The following is a 19223-nucleotide window of genomic DNA, read 5'->3' as shown; positions in this document are numbered from 1 at the left end:
ACTGTATGTTTGTTTTACTCCATGTGTAACTGTGTCGTTGTATGTGTCGAACTGCTTTGCTTTATCTTGGCCAGGTTGCAATTGTAAATGAGAACATGTTCTCAACTTGCCTACCTGGTTAAATAAAGGTGAAATAAAATAAAATAAATAAATGTAAAATAAAAATATATAATATATATGTATATACTGTATATTATTATTATATATTTTTTGAAAGTCAGAACCCGAAGTCCATATTGACCCCGTTCAAGGTCCAGATCGTGGTCTGCAAGTTGAGTATGGCTGGAATAGACATTCAATACAAGCAGTAGCCTCTAGATCTATTATAGATCAGCACATAGTAGTGAGAGAGAAGTTTTCTGAAGACAATGCCTTTTTTCAGGGCTCTTTGGATTTGTTTGTCAAAATGTCCGGTTTGCCGTGCTATACCGTACCTTCTTAGGTCCCAGACTCTGACAGAGTTGCCGGCGGCGGCGTACAGGACAGAGCCGCTGGGGTTGAGTGCGATCTGGTTGATCTGGTTCTCTCCTGCCGGGATGGTGACAGTCCGGTTGGTGCTAGACGCACAGGCGTCGCCCGGGGTCACCTGACCAGAAGACCTGTAGAATACAGAGGCGTGGGTGTCAAATAAAGTTACCATATATGGGTGTAATAGATGTTATCATATATGGTATAGCCTTTCAAAAACAGTTACGCCATTGACACTCACGTGAGGGTGCGGATGCACTTGGCTGAGTCTCGGATGTCCCAGACCTTGATGTAGGAGGTGGAGACGGTAAAGACCAGGCTGGAGCTGTAGCGCACTGACACCACATTGTTGGGGTGACCTGTCAGGGACATGATCTCCTGACCCGTCACTAGGTTCCACACCTTACACGTACGGTCTGGAAGGAGATGAGAGGAGAGGAAGAGGTGAGCACTGATCTCCACAATCATTTGCTCAAATCACATCACGAGAGCATCTGATTATATTTCTGTCTCAATTTCTGTGTCACAATGTCACTGGCAGAGTTTCTGTCTATCTACCTAGGTCCCCTTAACGCTAGTGGTGCCAGTCCAGTTACAATACTGTGTCAGCCCCATAACAACAACAATCTATCGGTCCTGTCCAGTACACATTTATCTCAAGTGATTAACTTTTGCTCAGTCTGTGAGACAGGAGACATTGGACAATTGACCTTTGGAGCCGGTGAAGAGGAGGTCATCGGTAGAGTCAACACACAGCACGGCTTTAGTGTGACCCTCAGCCACGTGGACACACTGCAGTGTTGCTGACCGACTGCCCTTTGAGGAAGGCACTGGGTTGATCACCCCTCTGGGGAGGAAGAAACCGTGCATGAAAATTGCAGTAGGGCTCAGAGAACGGGTAACCACCGTTTAAGGCTTCATATACTGCAGTAAGACACAATACAAGATTAAACATGCACCCACAAGTCCACCACTACAGGCACACATGCATACCGTATACAGTACATAATGTACATGTACCCACTTGGCCAGTTAGCAACATGCTGCAAATCAAAATAAAAAACTAACGAGAAGCCAGTGACAGTGTCCATCCACAAGCATGGTCAGGCTGACAAAAACTAAACCAAAAACTGAACAGAACCATCCAGAGATCCAGAGAAAGGACTACCTGTCAACCACAGAGGAGCCTCTCTCCTCGCAGCTTATCACACATCAACACACTGGCAAGAAGGGAGACATTGTTGGCAACTGACAGAGATTTTCAATAGCTGTCCGTCCTTCTTCACTTTAACACAATCCTCCTACAATGGGCCAACTTTGCAAGTACTTTTAGTTGAGTCTTGTACAGTTATTGGGTGACAAAAAAAAAACATTTGGTAGTCACAACAGGTAAGTCACTATAGTGTGAATACAAACGTGAACAGAGGGAAAAAGGCCTACATATTGTAGTGTACATTTGGGAGAAGAAACGGTCCATTCTGTGGACAATTAATATTTTCTAAAGTCTAAATCTCACTAAAGGAGAGGTGACAAAGTGTCCCGAGTGGTTTAGATGTGTCCCCTGACGTGAGAGAGTGTGCTCAACAATTCCAACACCTACCTAATGTTTATAGCTTACCTAATGTATGCAGCATACCTGTAAACAATACATTTGATTGGTGATTTATTATATTATATTTGACTTCCAGAGCTTCCTTAGAGTGGGGTCCGTAATTATTGGGTCCCTTGATAAAGATGAGTAAAAAATAAAATACTGTATAAAAGAAATAATACAAAATACTGAGCTGTTTTGGAGAACACATTGGGAGGGATCTTAGAACATTCCTCCATACTGAATCTATCCAGATCCTTGATACCCTTTGTTTTTTTCTTTATTACTTGTTAAACAAAATCTCTTCTTCTGAGCAATTGTATTAGTATTAAATAATATAACAGTACAACAAATTTGAGCATACAATATACAATGCTCCGTACTTGTACTATTTATTTTATTACAATACACTATGCCGATTACGTGTAACTTAACTTCCTCTTACTTATCCTGCGGTCTGTCTGCTCTATCCAAACACCCTGTCAGACGGACAAATCTGTTGCCTTGGCTACGGGGGCGGTTAGAGGGGAAGGGGGGTGCTTGTGTCGGAGTTCCTCGTATCACAGCTGGAACGGTGGACAGGGAGGCTGAGGCTGGGCGTCTGGCTGCTGGCATACATACATAAAGGATAAATCCGTTGCCTTTCTACTGTTTGTTTGTACAGTGTACTGTACAGGATCACACGCATACTAGTGGAAATGTGCATGCACATACACACGCACACAAGGACACACTTGCACACACTAGAGCTAGAATAGGCTAAAATAGATAAGCAGCTTTCATTGTTTGAAACTATCTCCTTCTGTCTTCTCTGCATTCTGTAAGAACCCTCTCTAATCAACAATTAAGTGATAATGCCCGAGAATCCGGTGTTTGGAGGATATATGTGATTTGTTTCAGGAAACTAGGCATATGTCGCAACTTCACAGGAGAGACATTTTATCCTTTTTAATTTATTTTTAATTAAAATGCCTTCTGGAACATGTGAATTTTCATGTGCCTTAATAACAAACTTGTATGCCATCTGTAAATAAGAATAAAATTGTTAAATTACAAGCCTTGTTGGTTAACCTTTTGCGTGTAGGGGGCAGTATTTTCGTTTTTGGCTAAAAAACGTACCCATTTGAAACTGCCTATTTTTCAGCCCCAGAAACTAGAATATGCATATCAGATTAGGATAGAAAACACTCTAAAGTTTCCAAAACTGTAAAAATATTGTCTGAGTATAACAGAACTGATATTGCAGGCGAAAACCTGCAATCAGGAAGTGCCTCTTATTTTGAAACGTCTCTGTTCCTATGCATGCCTATCCTCCATTTAAAGGGATATCAACCAGCTTCCTTTTTATATGGCTTCCCTAAGTTGTCAACAGTCTTCAGACATAGTTTCAGGATTTTATTTTGAAAAATGAGTGTGAAAGATAACATTGCGTAAGTGGATAGGCGGGGGCTCTCAGAGTGAGTTTTGCGCTACAGAGTAAAGCGGCCATTGTTTCTCCCGGTGTTACTGAAAAACTTACACACCCGGTTGATATATTATCAAATATATATTTTAAAAACAACATGAGGATTGATTATAAAAAATGTTTGACATGTTTCTGTGGACATTATGGATATTATTTGGAATATACGTCTGCGTTGTCGTGACCGCCCTTTCCTGTGGATTTCTGAACATAACGCGACAAACAAACTGAGGTATTTTGGGAATAAAAATAATCTTTATGGAACAAAAAGGAACATTTGTTGTGTAACTGGGAGTCTCGTGAGTGAAAACATCCGAAGATCAAAGGTAAACGATTAATTTGATTGCTTTTCTGATTTTCGTGACCTAGCTACTTAATGCTTAGTGTACATAATGTTTTGTTATGCTATCGATAAACTTACACAAACGCTTGGATTGTTTGTAAAGCATAATTTCAAAATCTGAGACGACAGGTGGATTAACATAAGGCTAAGCTGTGTTTTGCAATATAGCACTTGTGATTTCATGAATATTAATATTTTTTAGTAATATTATTTGACTGTGGCGCTATGCTATTCAGCGGATGCTGAGTAGCGTCAAGAATTAAGCCACAGTCAATAACATTCCCAGTAGGCATGATTGGCTGAGATAATGAGTGGGCTGGACATGCCGAGAGAGGAGCTGGGATTGGTCTGCAATATACAACTGAAGTCGGAAGTTTACATACACCTTAGCCAAATACATTTAAACACAGATTTTCAACATTTCCTGACATTTAATCGTAGTAAACATTCCCTGTCTTCAGTCACTCAGGATCACCCACAATAAGTTGGGTGAATTTTGGCCCATTCCTCCTGACACAGCTGGTGTAACTGAGTCAGGTTTGTAGGCCTCCTTGCTCGCACATGCTTTTTCAGTTCTGCCCCACACATTTTCTATAGGATCGAGGTCAGGGTTTTGTGATGGCCACTCCAATACCTTGACTTTGTTGTCCTTAAGCTATTATGCCACAACTTTGGAAGTATGCTTGGAAACCACCCCCAAAACATGATGCTGCGACCCCCAAGCTTCACGGTTGGGATGGTGTTCTTCGGCTTGCAAGCCTCCCCCTTTTTCCTCCAAACATAACGATGGTCATTATGGCCCAACAGTTCTATTTTTGTTTCATCAGACCAGAGGACATCAGACCAGAGGACATCAGACCAGAGGACATCAAAAAGTACAATATTTGTCCCCATGTGCAGTTGCAAACCCTAGTCTAGCTTTTTTATGGCGGTTTTGGAGCAGTGGCTTCTTCGTTGCTGAGCGGCCCTTCAGGTTATGTCGATATAGGACTCATTTTCCTGTGGTTATAGATACTTTTGTACCTGTTTCCTCCAGCATCTTCACAAGGTCCGTTGATATTGTTCTGGGATTGATTTGCACTTTTCGCACCAAAGTACGTTCATCTCTAGGAGACAGAACGCTTCTCCTTCCTGAGCGGTATGATGACTGTGTGGTCCCATGGTGTTTATACTTGCGTACTATTGATTGTACAGATGAACATGTTACCCTCAGGCGTTTGGAAATTGCTCCCAAGGATGAACCAGACTTGTGGAGGTCTACAATTTTTTTATGAGCTCTTGGCTGATTTCTTTTGATTTTTCCATGATGTCAAGTAAAGAGGCACTAAGTTTGAAGGTAAGCCTTGAAATACATCCACAGGTACACCTCCAATTGACTAAAATTATGTCAATGAGCCTATCAGAAGCTTCTAAAGCCATGACATAATTTTATGAAATTTTCCAAGCTGTTTAAAGGCACAGTCAACTTAGTGTATGTAAACTTTGACCCACTGGAATTATAATAAGTGAAATAATCTGTCTGTAAACAATTGTTGGAAAATGCACAAAGTAGATGTCCTAACCGGCTTGCCAAAACTATAGTTTGTTAACCAGAAATGTATGGAGTTGTTGAAAAACAAGTTTTAATGACTCCAACCTAGGTATATTTAAACTTCCAACTTCAACTGTAGAAGGCTTCTGTCAATTTGAGCTCGTCAGTCTGTGCTGGTAATCCTGTCGAAACACGGCTTTAAAAAAATGTATTGTGTAGTGGAACTGCATAAGTGTTGCTCTCCTCTTCCTGGAGGATAAAGTTTTGAAATCAGTGGAATTAGAGTATGATAGCTAAAGAAATTGACAAAACACCTGTCTGTGGATTACATCTTCAAACTAAGGGCAATCGTGGTATGGCATCCGTGACAGGGAGACGCCTCCATCTTGCATGATGATGTATACGGGTAAGATAGACTAGGGTTAGCTTGCTACATTTTCAGATATTACACATTTATAATTTTGACAGAAAGTGGTTTAATTTCAAGCTAAATATATTCTCCAAACACTGGCTTCGAGGGCATTATCACTTTTATACAACAGGTTACCAATATATTCAAATAATGATTTAAATATTTTGATTAAAAACGTTATTTTGATTAATTTATTCATACTATTTCATCCTTCCACAAGATATAGTCCATACAAATCTAGGGTTGCTACCCAAGCCGACTGGTCATTCATTTCGGTTCGGTTGCCAGAGACGCGACCCAGACGTTCAAACTTTTTGTTCTGTATCTATGGATACGACCCAGTCGTTCATTCTAAATGCACTGGCTGGCAACATTCTTATCCCTTGCTTGCTAGCTAGCCAACTACTAATTTACAGTCACGTCAAACAATGCAGCCAGAAAACAACAAAGTAGCTGCATTTGCATTTGTTTAAGCTGTTTTCTATTGACATTTATTTGGCTACATCCATAACAATGAGCTAATGAGATGCGAGTTGACCTGGCATAGAAAATGTGCTCTCTCGTCAGGACACTGTTGTTCAGAGGAGCTAGCCAACAACACAGCTAACACAATCACTTCAAATTGAATCCTGAAAGACTGCAAACGAGCTGCTTTCTATTGACATTACTTTGAATATATCCATAAAAATGATGACAGCTGATTCATGATGTCGACTGGCTGAGAAACGCTGCTTGCCTGTCTGTCTCTTCACAACTAACGACACATTGATTACTATGGGACAGCTGGAGACCGAATTTGAATATTGAAACAATGTTGCAAATTTCAGAGTCAGACAGCAAGGTTTATACAATCTCCGCTGTTAAAAACTAAATGTTAGTCTAAAAGAAATGTGAGATAATCTAGATGCTATTTATAGTGGAGATCAAGTGTATAAATTGCCTGGCTGGGCTGATGAGACAGGGGATTGCAGAAGGAACAGAGTAAATAGCAGGTGGTAACTTGTGAAATAGACACCGTCTGGAATGCGGTTTTAACCAATTAGCATTCAGGATTAGAACCAACCGTTATATACGGCTCTGCACTCATTTCTGAGACTTTTCATGCTCATCTCATGTGGTCCTGAGAACTGATCAGGGAAATAACGTTTGCTCACTCAGGGTTTCACTCAGCATGGTTCCCCGCTGGATACCAATATATAGGATTTATATATCGTAGCCAAATTTGCAACAGGGGGTTTGAAGAGGCTGAGAGGGCCAAGTTGAACACTGAATTAACTTGCCAAATTAAAAATAGATTTAAGAAATAGAAGTTAATTGTTTAATCTCAGTCAAAAGGGATATAGAAACAAAATTAGCTATATTTCTCAAGAACGCGTCAACTACTTGACATTCGGTGTAGAACTTAGGAGGGTAAGGTAAGGGTAAGGTTATTATTTCCATCACACCAAGCAAAGAGAATTGTTGATTTAGAATAGATAACACCACATACTTTCTGAGGTGGGAAATTCAGAAAGGGGACGATAAGTATAATTTGCAAGAGCTGTTGGAAAATGCTGTGCTTTTGGCCTCCGGCCACCAGAGCGTCACTAAGTCTCTTACTGTTTGATCTCCTTGACCTTAGCCGCCAATTGTGTCTTGTCATAGGTCTTCCTGCGAGAGAGCGGCGAGGGCTCTGGAACTCTTTTTTCCGCCACTGAGGAGGAGGCAGGTCTGGAGCCGGAACAAACATTTAGTTTTCATTAGCACCACACAACACCATCCAAAGACAACACAAGACAAAACATAAGGAACAAAAATGACAACAATGTAAGACTATAAACTAAAGTATAAATGCAACAATATTGGAGGCGGTGAACATGCATTACACACATACCACACTGTTACCTGATATTCAGTCCCAATATAGACGTTCCTTCTTCACCCACATCTTGTGTTTTATAAGGAAACCGGTGTAGCATTAGGGCTACATTGTGTCACACTGAAATCAGTCCCCAGCACTATATCTTATGTGTTCAAGTCAAACTAAAATTGGTATTGCTGCTCAAAACATACGTAGAAAGCCAATGTGCGCTATTGGTTAGTTTTATTAGCTCTTTCTGTTGTTTTGACAGGATGCAAATGTTAAGGATTAATATTGTGTAGAGTTGACATAGCTGTGCCATAAGCCTATTGCAATTGAGAATTGCATCTAGCGAGAGAACATGAGATCTGCATGGCCATACTGTACATCCCTCATAATCATAGTGTGTGTGTCTGCCTGTCAGTAGTAGGCTTGATGGGTGAGTGTTATTACAGCTGCTACATGTTAATTAACGAATATACTAAAGGGCTACATTTTGGTTTCTACTGGCTAGGAGACTTGCAGGTGAATAGAGGAGATTTAAAGACCATGTCAGGCAAAGTGAAAAGGGAATAAGCAGCAGCTGTATCAACATGCAGAAAGCAGGGGGTTAGCAGGTTAGCTAGCTAGCACATGGAGGCCCGGACTTACATGCTGCCCATCTTAGAGGACAAGCCGGGAGAATGAGCCATATAGTCCCTGTCCCTGACTGACGAGCCAATGGGGGTCTCGGGATCTCTGCCCTCTTCTGGAGTTTCAACCAATGGGAGACAGGGGGAGGAGAAATCGCCAGAAGGCGTGTCAGGGACGGAGTCACTTTTGGCGTAGAGCAGCTCCATCTGAGTGGTGGTTCTCCTACGAGCCTGGGTGGGGAGAAACACACTAAGTTCATAATACACACAAACACGCACCCACACACAAATGTCCCCACAAGGATAGTAAAACAATGATACACATGCTAATAGGCCGAGAATGGTACCTTGCTCCTTGTTTTGGCCTCTCCACAGAGTTTCATTAGATCTGATGTCAGAGAGCTGTAACAAGGAAGTAGAATATATGAGCTAACATACTTTTTTAAAATATAAAACAAGCAACAACAAAAAAAAGTCAAATGTTCACTATTTTTGGGTCATTTGAGTGAACTCTCTTTAATACTTACTGTCCGTCTGTTGCAGGACTCTGGGTGAATTCGTCACTGCTGCTGTCATCTCCATTCTCTGTGAAATCAAAGGACTAAAATGTCAGTTGAACTGTATGTCAGAGCCAAACAACATCCATAGCAAATGCATTTTGTTGTTGTTGTGTGTTATGGCTAAATACCAACAAACTTAAGTCAGTTCTGTCTAGTAGTCCAAATACCTGCCAATCGTCCAACCAAACATGGTACAAGGGTAAAACCGTTTATTGAACCAAACCTTATGCTATTACTATGTTGGCTACAAACAGACGTTAACAATATGTGGTTTATATTATTGAACAAGGTAATGGTGGTAATACTGAACGAGGAGAAGCGGATGAAGACGATGTCAGCGCAGCGCCATGCCGTCTATAAGAAATTGCCTCAAAAGACCTGAAAAGATCAGGTCCTTGTTCAGTCACTGAGAGGGAAGAGTTGACAAGGTTCAGGGGTCGAAAGGGAGAGGGTAAAAGAGGTCAGATGTGAGGGGTTACGAAAAGGAGGGAAGGGGAAACCGAGATGAGCTGCTCCCAGGGCAGTGTGCTTTGCCTACAGGATCCTACTGAGACAAAACATCCTGGTTCTACCTGTAAATGGCGGGGGTCCTCCACAGATACAGTACAGTAGTTATATTATCAGAGGCTACAGTATAAAGCATGGTGGCTGTAGCGCATGGTGTGAAGGGGTCCTCTATTTTTATTTATTTAACTAGGCAAGTCAGTTCAGAACAAATTCTTATTTTCAATGACGGCCTAGGAACAGTGGGTTAACTGCCTGTTCAGGGGCAGAACGACAGATTTGTACCTTGTCTAACCACTAAGCTACCCACTAGGCTATCAGGTGCTAGAAGGCACAGTGGGAAGAAAAGAAAGGGGGGGGGGGTCAGCTAACATTCAGAGGGAGGTTTTGAAGACAGCAGCATTGCACCTCATGCACCCGCTCATGTTGTTGAGTTAGTTTCCAGCAGGGGGACCCATATGCATTCACGTAAACATATAGAGAGAGTGTCTGGTGTCTGTTACTTACCCACTGGCATGTTACCTAGCTCTGTATCCATTAAGGCACCATGGGCAGAGCGAAAAGAAAAAAGGCAACACACAAATCAAAAACACATTCAGTCATTCTCCCGTAATCAAAACCAAATCAGGTCTAAAACAAAGAAAGAGCAAGAGTGCAAGATCGACTATTCAAAAAAGATGTCCTCCTCCACAAACGCTGGTGAAAATACAACTGTCATACAGAACCTTATTCCACTGTCAGCGCAATAACAAAACGTCAACTCCATAACAAAAAACGTCAGCTCAATACATTTTTTTTTTAAAAGGGCAAAAATAAATAATGTACTTGTATGATTATTCATCTCACAGCCAGAATCTATTGAGGAGGCCACAAGCAAAGAGCAACTCAACAATCCCCCATCATGCATTAGACCACCATCTCCCAGTCTTGGTACTGGAGGTCCAACCAGTAGCTTTCACTCCAGGTCCAATAGAATCTCAACAACATTCAGGCCACAGACAGTTATGTTTTCAATTATACATACTTCTGGGTCTATCACCCATTGAGTAACCAACCATTTATTTTGGGCGAGCAAGACCTGGCAGTGTTGTGGGCTTGATTTACGGACCTCCTGTAGCAGGGGTTGAGAGGGTCAGGGTCAAGGCCCTGGACTGAACTATACATGTATCTTGCAGGGTGTGTGGCTGGCAGGCTGGACGACTGGAGTTAGGGCTGTTACCTTGTAGAGCATTCCCCAGCAGGGCATCCAGTTCGGGGTTAAACTCTGCCTTCTCTTTCAGCATGTGGAACAGCAGCTGGTTCTGAGTGGCGCTGGTGATCTCTGTCTGCTTCAGCCTGCCCTCCATCACCTTCACCTGGGACTCCTTCTGGGCTGCCTGAAGACCCTAGGATAGGGAGGACGTCAAAGGTCATAGGTCAGCTATAAGAAGGGTCACTAAAGGTCAGCTATACGAGCTATGATTGTGTGTAATACTGTACACAAAATACTGTACACAAAATATGAATACACAAGGAGGGTGCTTGTACATGTACACACGGAAGTAAACACATGAACTATTGTAGAAACGGACTTAATTGAGTACATGTGGAACCTGGGTTTAAAGCGCGACTGAACCAAAAAAAGCAAGATCCAAAGTCAAACCAACTTTGCCACGGTCGCACACCGGCTGACGGAAGCTAATTGGCGAAAGAAGTTGGCTAGCTCGCTAGCTAGACTAGGCTACTTTCAGACACAAGACCTGGTGAGACTGTTATCTAGAAGGGTGAGTGACCGTAACTGTGTACTGTTCTGGCAGAGTGAAAGTACAAACGCTTCCCACTTTCGAACACACACACACGCACACGCACACATCAAAGCACACGTCCAAAACCCAAATCTTGTTCTCAATTGCATTTCCTAATGAGGATCATTGAAACCGAGGCTGAATCAGGTCGTTCAGCCCACCTTTAAACAAAGTCAACTCCAGGAGAAGACGACGGCATAAGAGATTGGGGAGAGACTACGGAGGGACAGGTAAAGGGCAGTAAGTTAGTTACCTTGTTGATGGCCATAGAAATAAAGTGGTCCATCAGGAAACGGGCTTCTGTTAGGGTGCAGGAGCTGATCACTGCGGAAACATCCACTGTGTCAACCTCCTCCTGCAAATGCATAATCACATGGTTAGGAAAAACGTGTTACTCAGAGTCATGGGTTAGTGTTTGACTTGTTTGGCCAGATTTGTGCTGCTTGAATTTGGCCGTGGTTGTATCTCAACTTTTATGTGGCTTCCTCTCCTTGATTTAAAAAATATGTACGGCTAATGCCAGCTTTCTGTCTGTCTGACCTTGGCCTCCTCCATCTGCATAATGTTGGCCTGGCAGTCTGCGATGCTGTCGTTGATGTAATCGATGTTGGCCATCAAGGTGTCCACTTCCTCGTTGAGGGGAAACACCACCTTCTCTTCCTCAGACCCCTCCCCCGCCAGCCTGTCCCTCTTTCTGGTCACCTTCTCCCTCCTCTTGGTCAGCTCCTCACGTTGCTGTGGAAGGGAGGAAGGATGGAGGGGGGAGTGGAGGAGGAGGTATGGGGTAGAGAGAGAGGAGGCAGGGAAATGGTGGTAGAGGACGGAACGGGGGAATAAGGAGGAGTTTGCCAAACGTTTACAATGTTAATTGCTAATAATGCTAATGTAGAGTAATATATTAGGTCTGTAAACTATATTCACCAAATGAAAAGATGTGTGAATGGCATTTAATGCTTACCTTGAGCAGGCGGTTCATATCGGCCTCCATGTTGGATATGGTCATCCTCTGCATGATGACATCAGAGATACGGCGCTCCAGAGACTGCCACTTCACTTTGGCCACTCTGGTGGAATATATGCCCGTTGACCGTCTGTAGTAGGACCTGTCACACACGTGCACACACACACACACACACACGCAGGTCTCAAGCTATGTGTTTTTTAACTGCAAAAGCCATACTGATTGCTCGACAATATATTATATGGTGTACCATGCATTGTAATGTAGCAACACACATCAAAACGGTATTACGGTGACCCGTTGTCCAGTCCCTACCTGGTTCCGTTAGGTGCGGTGGATCCAGAGGATTGCAGGCGTCCTGAGGGGGGTCGGTGGGAGGAGTCCTGGAGGGCCTCTGGTAAACTCACCTTCCTGCTGCTCACCTTACCAGACATAGGTCTGGCCTGCCTCCTCAGTGCAGTTACCTGGTAGATAAGATAGATAGATAAGACAGACAGACAGACAGACACGTAAGTCACCAGAGCCACCACCTGATGCTGAAGTTGATCTCAATAGAATAGTACAAGTCTGGCTTGATATCTGATTCACTAAACTGTTTGTTGTTATCAGTGCCCTTGAGAAGTCTTGAACTCTAATTAATACAAAGATGCCATTGGTAGCCTCCTCTCTCTGTACCTCTGCTCTCAGACTCTGGCCAATGGTTCCTACAACTTCCTAATTCCAGGTACCAAAGGTCAAATAGAATTTTGGGAAAAAAGCTTTTAGTTTTCTGGTCCTAAAACTTTAAAATTCCTTGAACTTAGATCCAACTAGATGAGAGTTAGTGATTCGTTGCAAGGATGTGTGTAACTGCTTCTAGTCTTGGGTAATTGTAAAGTATACAGCACTTCGGTATACTACATAATTTTTTCCCTTTTGAAAATATCATTGCCCCCTTTAGTAAATATCATTGTGTGACTCGGATCAATAAATAAAAAATAAAAAATCAGTTTGGGCCTCAACAACAAGTTAGAATAGTAGAATACACAAGGTGCCATTTCGAAATGTGGTTGTGCATCAGCAGTTTTCCTTGTTATGTCAGTCCCTAGGTAGGTTTCCATCTAATTTGTGACAGATTTTCACGTGAATATTAAAAAATATGCATAAAATAAGATGCACATTGTTTCCTTCAAACTGACTTTTTGCATATAAAAGGCTGTGCAGGATTACATAATGCACATAAATGACGTTTTCCTCTAAATAGCATGTACCGAATGAAAAAACAAATCTCATTTTCACTGATGGTTTTGTCAAAAAAACTGTTGTGTTAATATAACAAATTTGCCCACTCTGGTCTTGGCACCTTCTCTTTAACCAACAGCTTGCAGCTACAGATACAGGCTACCTATTAGAGATAAAATAGTGATATTATTTGTATTCGTCAAAGGGCAGCCAAGCATCGATCATCAATGTCACTAGAATAAGACCCTCGATATTTATTGGAAAGGAACATCAAGATCGTCACTGTGAACTTTCACCACCCTGCGAAGTTAATCATCATTTATTTAATCTGTAGCCTAATAAACTGCATGCTTTCCCAAGTTGTAACTGGAAGGCCACACAACATATCATTTGTGTGACACCAATTTACCTCGATATGATTGTTATTATATCAATATTTGCGCATAAAGGCACTTCCATCGCCATTTCTGCATTTATAAAATTGTACCGGCGTTTCATGTTTCCATCAGCCCAGTCGTGACTTTTTTCATGCGTCAGGTAATTTATTCGCATGAAATGGTTGGCTGGAAACCTGCTTACTGATAGTCAATTGGCACATCTCAGCTAAAACAATGTTAGATCGGTAAGTTAGTCTAGCAGCCAGCTATCTAAATTTAGTAATCATGGTCGAATTACCGGCTGGGGGGACCCCCATTGATTTTGTTAGTCAGTCTCACTCAGATATATCAAAAACTGCAAACATTTCTCGTATGCACATGTGAGTACAGACCCGCGAGCAACTGCGGCCCCTCATGATGACTTCAGATTTGTTTGTGTGGCCCCCACCCCCATCTCTGCTCTATGTGGAGGCCCCAAGATGGCTGTTCATGTTGCTCACCTCCTCAGTCTTCCTGCGCAGTATTAGCTCCTGTTGTCTCTTCTGGGCCTCCAGTAGCTTCAGCTGGTGCTGTGGAAAACACATTAACATTGCCTTCAGTAATGCCAGTAGCATTAAGTTGCAAACAAATTTGCTTAACTGGTCCAATAACACATCTGGTTCAAGACAGCCCAAACCAGACTAGAAATAAGGAAATAAGTATAACAACATCAGGCTGACTTGATACCGAACTGTACTCACTGGATAAAGAGCTATAAGAAAACAGTTTGGGTCGGCATGATGAAAAGCGGGGCGGGGCTACATGAGGTGGACAGTGTGAGGAGGAAGTACAGTTGTGGTACTGAGGAACCAGACTTATGGTGGTTCACCTCCTGTTTGCGCTGGTCCTTCCTGAGGCTGGCGATCTCTCTGCTCCTCCTGGACTCTGTCCTTCTGTTCTTCTCCTGCTGCTCCTTCATCTGCTTCATCAGACGAACCTGCCGGCCAACCAGGTCACATTTGGATCAATATCATTAACCCAGCCGTTGATGTTCAACGTCCGTATGTAGAAAAGAATATGAAATACGATGTTGACTGAGTGGTGACTCAAAAAAGAAAAAAAAAAGAATTACGCGGTTGGAATATTGTATCGATAAATATCTTTACGATGGCAATGTCACGATTAGATGACAGCGGGTGTGGTCAGTCATGGTCATGGTCAGTCATGGTCATGGTTGTGGTCAGGTACAAGTACGTCTTCTTTCTACCTTTGTCTTCTTCATCTCCGTGACGTCCAGTTGGAGCAACTTGAGCTGTGTCTCGTACTTTGATTGGTTCTTGAGGAGGCGTGTGTGTTCCTTCTGGGCTGACTGTAGCTTCTGTAGCTCCTTATTCATGAGACTTAGCTTCTTCTCATACCCCTGCTTGATCTTCTTAGCCTTATCGTCGTTGCACGTCTCCACCGAGCCTGAAGGGGGCGTCAAAAACAAGATGGAAAAACAGAGAAAATAAGCTGAAAAATCATAGGTTGCCATCCCTCCTAGAGAATTACTGGGTATGCAGGCTTTTGCTTCTGCCCTGCCACACCTGATTCTACTAGTCTGCTGCTCATAAGGACCTTGATTAGCTGAATCGGTGCGTTAGAGTCGGATTGGAAATGTTGACCACCCCAGCCTTAATTCAACAGAGGGAAACCCCACACTTTTTTTGTAGGGGGTGGCTGTTCAATAGCCCAATGTTCTAAAGAACTAGAGCAAAATAAAAACTCCAAACTATTCAGACTTCTCTGGTAGACTACAGACCAGCAACGGCTGTATGCATATCCAATAGCTATGTAATCCCAGTGTCCAGGTCATACATGAGACTTACCCATGTTCTGCAGCACCTTGTCCCTCTCCAGCTGTGTGTCTCTGATCTTGCTCTGCAGCATCATCAGTTTCTGTTCGTACTGCTGCTTGAGCGTGTGCAGACGCCTCTGGCTGTTCTCCAGCTCGTCGATCAGCTTCTGCTTGATGGCAATTTCACATGTAATGTTGGCCAGGTCCGCCTGGAAGTTCTCTGGTGGGGAAAGTAACATTGATTCATATGGGTTCAAATCATAGATATACATGTCCACTAGATGTCCCTTCTATATTTCCTATTTCTACAATCAGGCCATTTTACCTTTCTCATCTGATTCCGAGTCAGAATCATCAGAGCTCTCCTCCACATCCATCTCCTCCTCTTCCTCGTCGTCCTCTTCCTCGTGGTCACTCCCCTCCTGCCCCTCCTGAGAGCACAAACAAAATTAGAATAGAACACAGAATTATCCGGTGTCAGAAAAACGGGGTGGGAAAAACACACGTGTCTTGTAATTATTGCTGGGACGATAAACTGAAAATTACCGTCATTACATTCCTCTTACCAAAACATTTTGCGTATGTCGGTCATTTTGCTTCTCAACGTTCCTGTAGATTGTTCTAAAACCATTATGCGGTCAACAGTAATAGCCTTTGCATTATGTTGTTTCCTGCTATGAAAGTATCTGCCTGTCTACGTTTTGCTGTCGGCTGACTGTAGTGAGCCGTGTGGGGTTTCCCTCTGTTGAATTAAGGCAGGGGTGGGTCAACATTTCCAATCCGACTCTAACGCACCGATTCAGCTAATCAAGGTCCTTATGAGCAGCAGACTAGTAGAATCAGGTGTGGCAGGGCTGAAGCAAAAGCCTGCATACCCAGTAATTCTCGAGGAGGGATGGAAACCTGTGATTTTTCAGCTTATTTTCTCTGTTTTTCTGTCTTGTTTTTGACGCCCCCTTCAGGCTCGGTGGAGACGTGCAATGACGATAAGGCTAAGAAGATCAAGCAGGGGTTTGAGAAGAAGCTAAATCTCATGAATAAGGAGCTGCAGAAGCTACAGTCAGTGAGCGAGCCACTCCCTCTCCCCACTGTGCGCACGGAGGAGGGAGAGATGCATTCTGAGAAGCACAAGCATTATGACTGTTGTTTAAACTGCAATTGCAGTTTTTATCATTGTATTTAATGCTAGAGCAAAATAGTTACGTTTATCACAATATTACTTTTTGTCCATATCAACTAGCTATAGCACCTCCCCAATAAATAATTTATCGCTGGGGCCTCCCGAGTGCCGCAGCGGTCTAGGGCACTGCATCGCTGTTCTTGAGGTGTCACTACGGACCCGAGTTCGATCCCGGGCTGTATCACAACCGGCCGTGATCGGGAGTCCCATAGTGCGGCCACATGATTTGACCTTTGCCTCCCGAGCCTTTTGGGGAGTTGCAGTAATGAGACAAGATTGAAATTGGTGAGAAAAAGGGGGTAACAAAAATGTAAAAAAATATTGCTGATTTATCGTTATTGCAAAAAATTTAAAAAACAATCCATATCGCCCAGCTCTATCATTTGACTAAGAGGTTGTCAATCATACCGTCTCAGGCTCCTCATTGGACCGCTCAGTCAGCTCTTTTTCTGTCCCATTGTCTTGGTCGTTGTCGGGGACGTCCTCCTTGACAACACTAGTAGGGAACAACAGAGGGGCAAGGTGAGACAACATTGAGCTAATGTTCATATAATTTTTTTCTATATCTTCAAAAATAAAGTGTGTTAATAAAGCTCATGATAAGGCCATTGATGGTGGAAGAAAACAGAACCAATAACTTTGTTCCCATCATATCAGTCTGTCGGTGTGAGCAAATTGAAAGAAACTAGTGAACACAGGAAGAACTGAACTCAGGTTTCCCTTCTGGTCTGGCAACTGCCTGTCAAACAAAACAAAATGGTTGTTTAGAAGAAGTGAGGGATGGAAATGGAAATGGCAGGGAGGTTAAGGGAGGGGGACCTGTGAACAAACCTGCCATTTTCCTCCTCTACTAACTCCTCCTCCCTCTCGCTCTCTCTTCCAGCAGCTGCTGGAGCCTTCAGTGAGAGGTCAAGGTCAAAGGTCACAGGTGAAAGGACAGGGGAGAGAGATGTGACAAGGAAGGAAGGAAGGAAGGAAGGAAGGAAGGAAACCAGGGAGTACAGAGAAGAGGAAGGAAAATAAGTCATAGGGAAAAATATAGAGATCACAAACTGCTACTCACCATGGCCCCACATTGTCATACAATAATAAAAAAATACATTTTTTAACAAGAAAACAAAGAATTTGGTCCTACAATTAACTATGATCACTCTTTACCTCTTCTTCTTCTTCCTCTCCTTCTTCTTGAGTTTTTCCAGGTCTTTCTTTGCCATCTCGATGATGTCGGAGGCATCCTTCTCAGGGGCCAGGAGGGCAGAGGAGAAGGTTCCGGGGTAAAAGGACTGCCGTGAAGAGGCACGGGACAGGTTCTTACGAAGGTTCTCATTCACAGACTCACTCTCCAGGAGTTTGGCTCTACGGGGAATAACAGTGAAATGTAATTAAAACGTCAGTTTCTGACATATTCCTAAAGCTCAATATTGTCTATATGCTATGATAGGTCATGTTCAGTAGGGAGAAAACACTTTGGTTTACCTCTAGGTCCTTAAGTACTGTATGCAGACAGAAAAGTATACCTGAGATCCTCAATCTCTTTGATGTAGCTCTGGATCATGTTCCCAATCTCTTCACTCCCCTCACCTGAGAATAAACAGGAAACCCTTAGCAAACACACATCTAAACTTTATTTTAATTATTACAATGAACAGGGTCATAAGCACACCCTCACCTGCCCTGGCCAGGACCTGGTTGGCCTGGTCACTGAGGTACTGTGTGAGTCTGGCCCTCTGTGCATCAATGGTCTCCTGCATGGCCTTGACCCTGATCCTCAGGTTGCTGTTCTCTGTCTGCAGCATGCTGTTCTCATGGAACATGTCGTTGATGCTCTCCATACCGTCCTCACCCACCATACGCTTACCCTGCCAGAGGAGAATGGGTTCAGACAGAATTATAAGTCATGAAGGGCAATTTATTTACGTCATGCCTCCGTTTCATATGGTTCATTTTTTCAATTGTCTCTCTCTCTCTGCCTCTCTCTTACCGTCCTGTACTCCATGAGTTCCATCTGTAGCCTGGCGATCTCTGTCCTGAGAGCAGAGATCTGCTGGGAGGCCTTGTCCTGGTTCACCATCACCTTGTTCTTAATGTTCCTGGCTCTGTTGGCATACTTCAGTGCATTCAGGGTCTCCATAAAGTCCCGGTCAGATGGGCTGATGCACGCTATCATCATCGTTTGGCTGAGAGAGGGGAAGGATATGGGAGGAGAAAAATTTGGATTTACAAAAAAAACACAGAGAGAAGCAATCTGTAGTTCAGATGGATATGGTTGCTTGTAGCAAAGATGCAGACATCTAATAATTACTATATCAGCTAACAAAAAGCATTTAGTTTGACATGCACACCAACCAACTCGGACACTAACCCTGACACAAAGAGAGGGAGAAAGGCTTGACCAATTGCACACAGACCTATTTCCACCCAAGGAGTCCTGTAGAAGCCGGGTGAGTTTGGAGTCTCTGTAAGGCACATGTGTGGATCGCTTGCTTCGGTCTCCCAAAGCACTGATTACATTTCCAAGAGCAAGCTGTAGTTCGGAAGAGA

At 43.0% G+C, this 19223-nt stretch overlaps 1 protein-coding gene across 3 annotated transcripts in view; it reads right to left on the bottom strand.

The window, feature by feature from the left end:
* Positions 1-19223, bottom strand: part of LOC112252663 (kinesin-like protein KIF21A) — a 65873-nt gene that overhangs the window by 11086 nt on the left and 35564 nt on the right. Inside the window, exons 7-30 of one of the 3 annotated variants that reach the window (XM_024424102.2) lie at positions 19091-19206; positions 18664-18859; positions 18352-18541; positions 18200-18263; positions 17841-18038; positions 17091-17178; positions 15828-15933; positions 15534-15722; positions 14933-15132; positions 14555-14662; positions 14187-14255; positions 12404-12552; positions 12086-12230; positions 11668-11862; positions 11381-11482; positions 10563-10728; positions 9851-9871; positions 8807-8864; positions 8627-8681; positions 8299-8510; positions 7407-7517; positions 1179-1315; positions 710-884; positions 435-599 (exon numbers count right to left, since the gene is read on the bottom strand). In XM_024424102.2, the coding sequence (XP_024279870.1) occupies positions 435-599; positions 710-884; positions 1179-1315; positions 7407-7517; positions 8299-8510; positions 8627-8681; positions 8807-8864; positions 9851-9871; positions 10563-10728; positions 11381-11482; positions 11668-11862; positions 12086-12230; positions 12404-12552; positions 14187-14255; positions 14555-14662; positions 14933-15132; positions 15534-15722; positions 15828-15933; positions 17091-17178; positions 17841-18038; positions 18200-18263; positions 18352-18541; positions 18664-18859; positions 19091-19206 (3215 nt within the window). The remainder of the gene's footprint in view (positions 1-434; positions 600-709; positions 885-1178; positions 1316-7406; positions 7518-8298; positions 8511-8626; positions 8682-8806; positions 8865-9850; positions 9872-10562; positions 10729-11380; positions 11483-11667; positions 11863-12085; positions 12231-12403; positions 12553-14186; positions 14256-14554; positions 14663-14932; positions 15133-15533; positions 15723-15827; positions 15934-17090; positions 17179-17840; positions 18039-18199; positions 18264-18351; positions 18542-18663; positions 18860-19090; positions 19207-19223) is intronic. The other 2 variants (XM_024424104.2, XM_024424103.2) reach the window with 2 other exon arrangements.

Source organism: Oncorhynchus tshawytscha, linkage group LG06, assembly GCF_018296145.1.
Source record: "Oncorhynchus tshawytscha isolate Ot180627B linkage group LG06, Otsh_v2.0, whole genome shotgun sequence".
NCBI classification, from domain to species: domain Eukaryota; kingdom Metazoa; phylum Chordata; class Actinopteri; order Salmoniformes; family Salmonidae; genus Oncorhynchus; species Oncorhynchus tshawytscha.
This window is presented reverse-complemented; position numbering and strand designations above follow the sequence as displayed.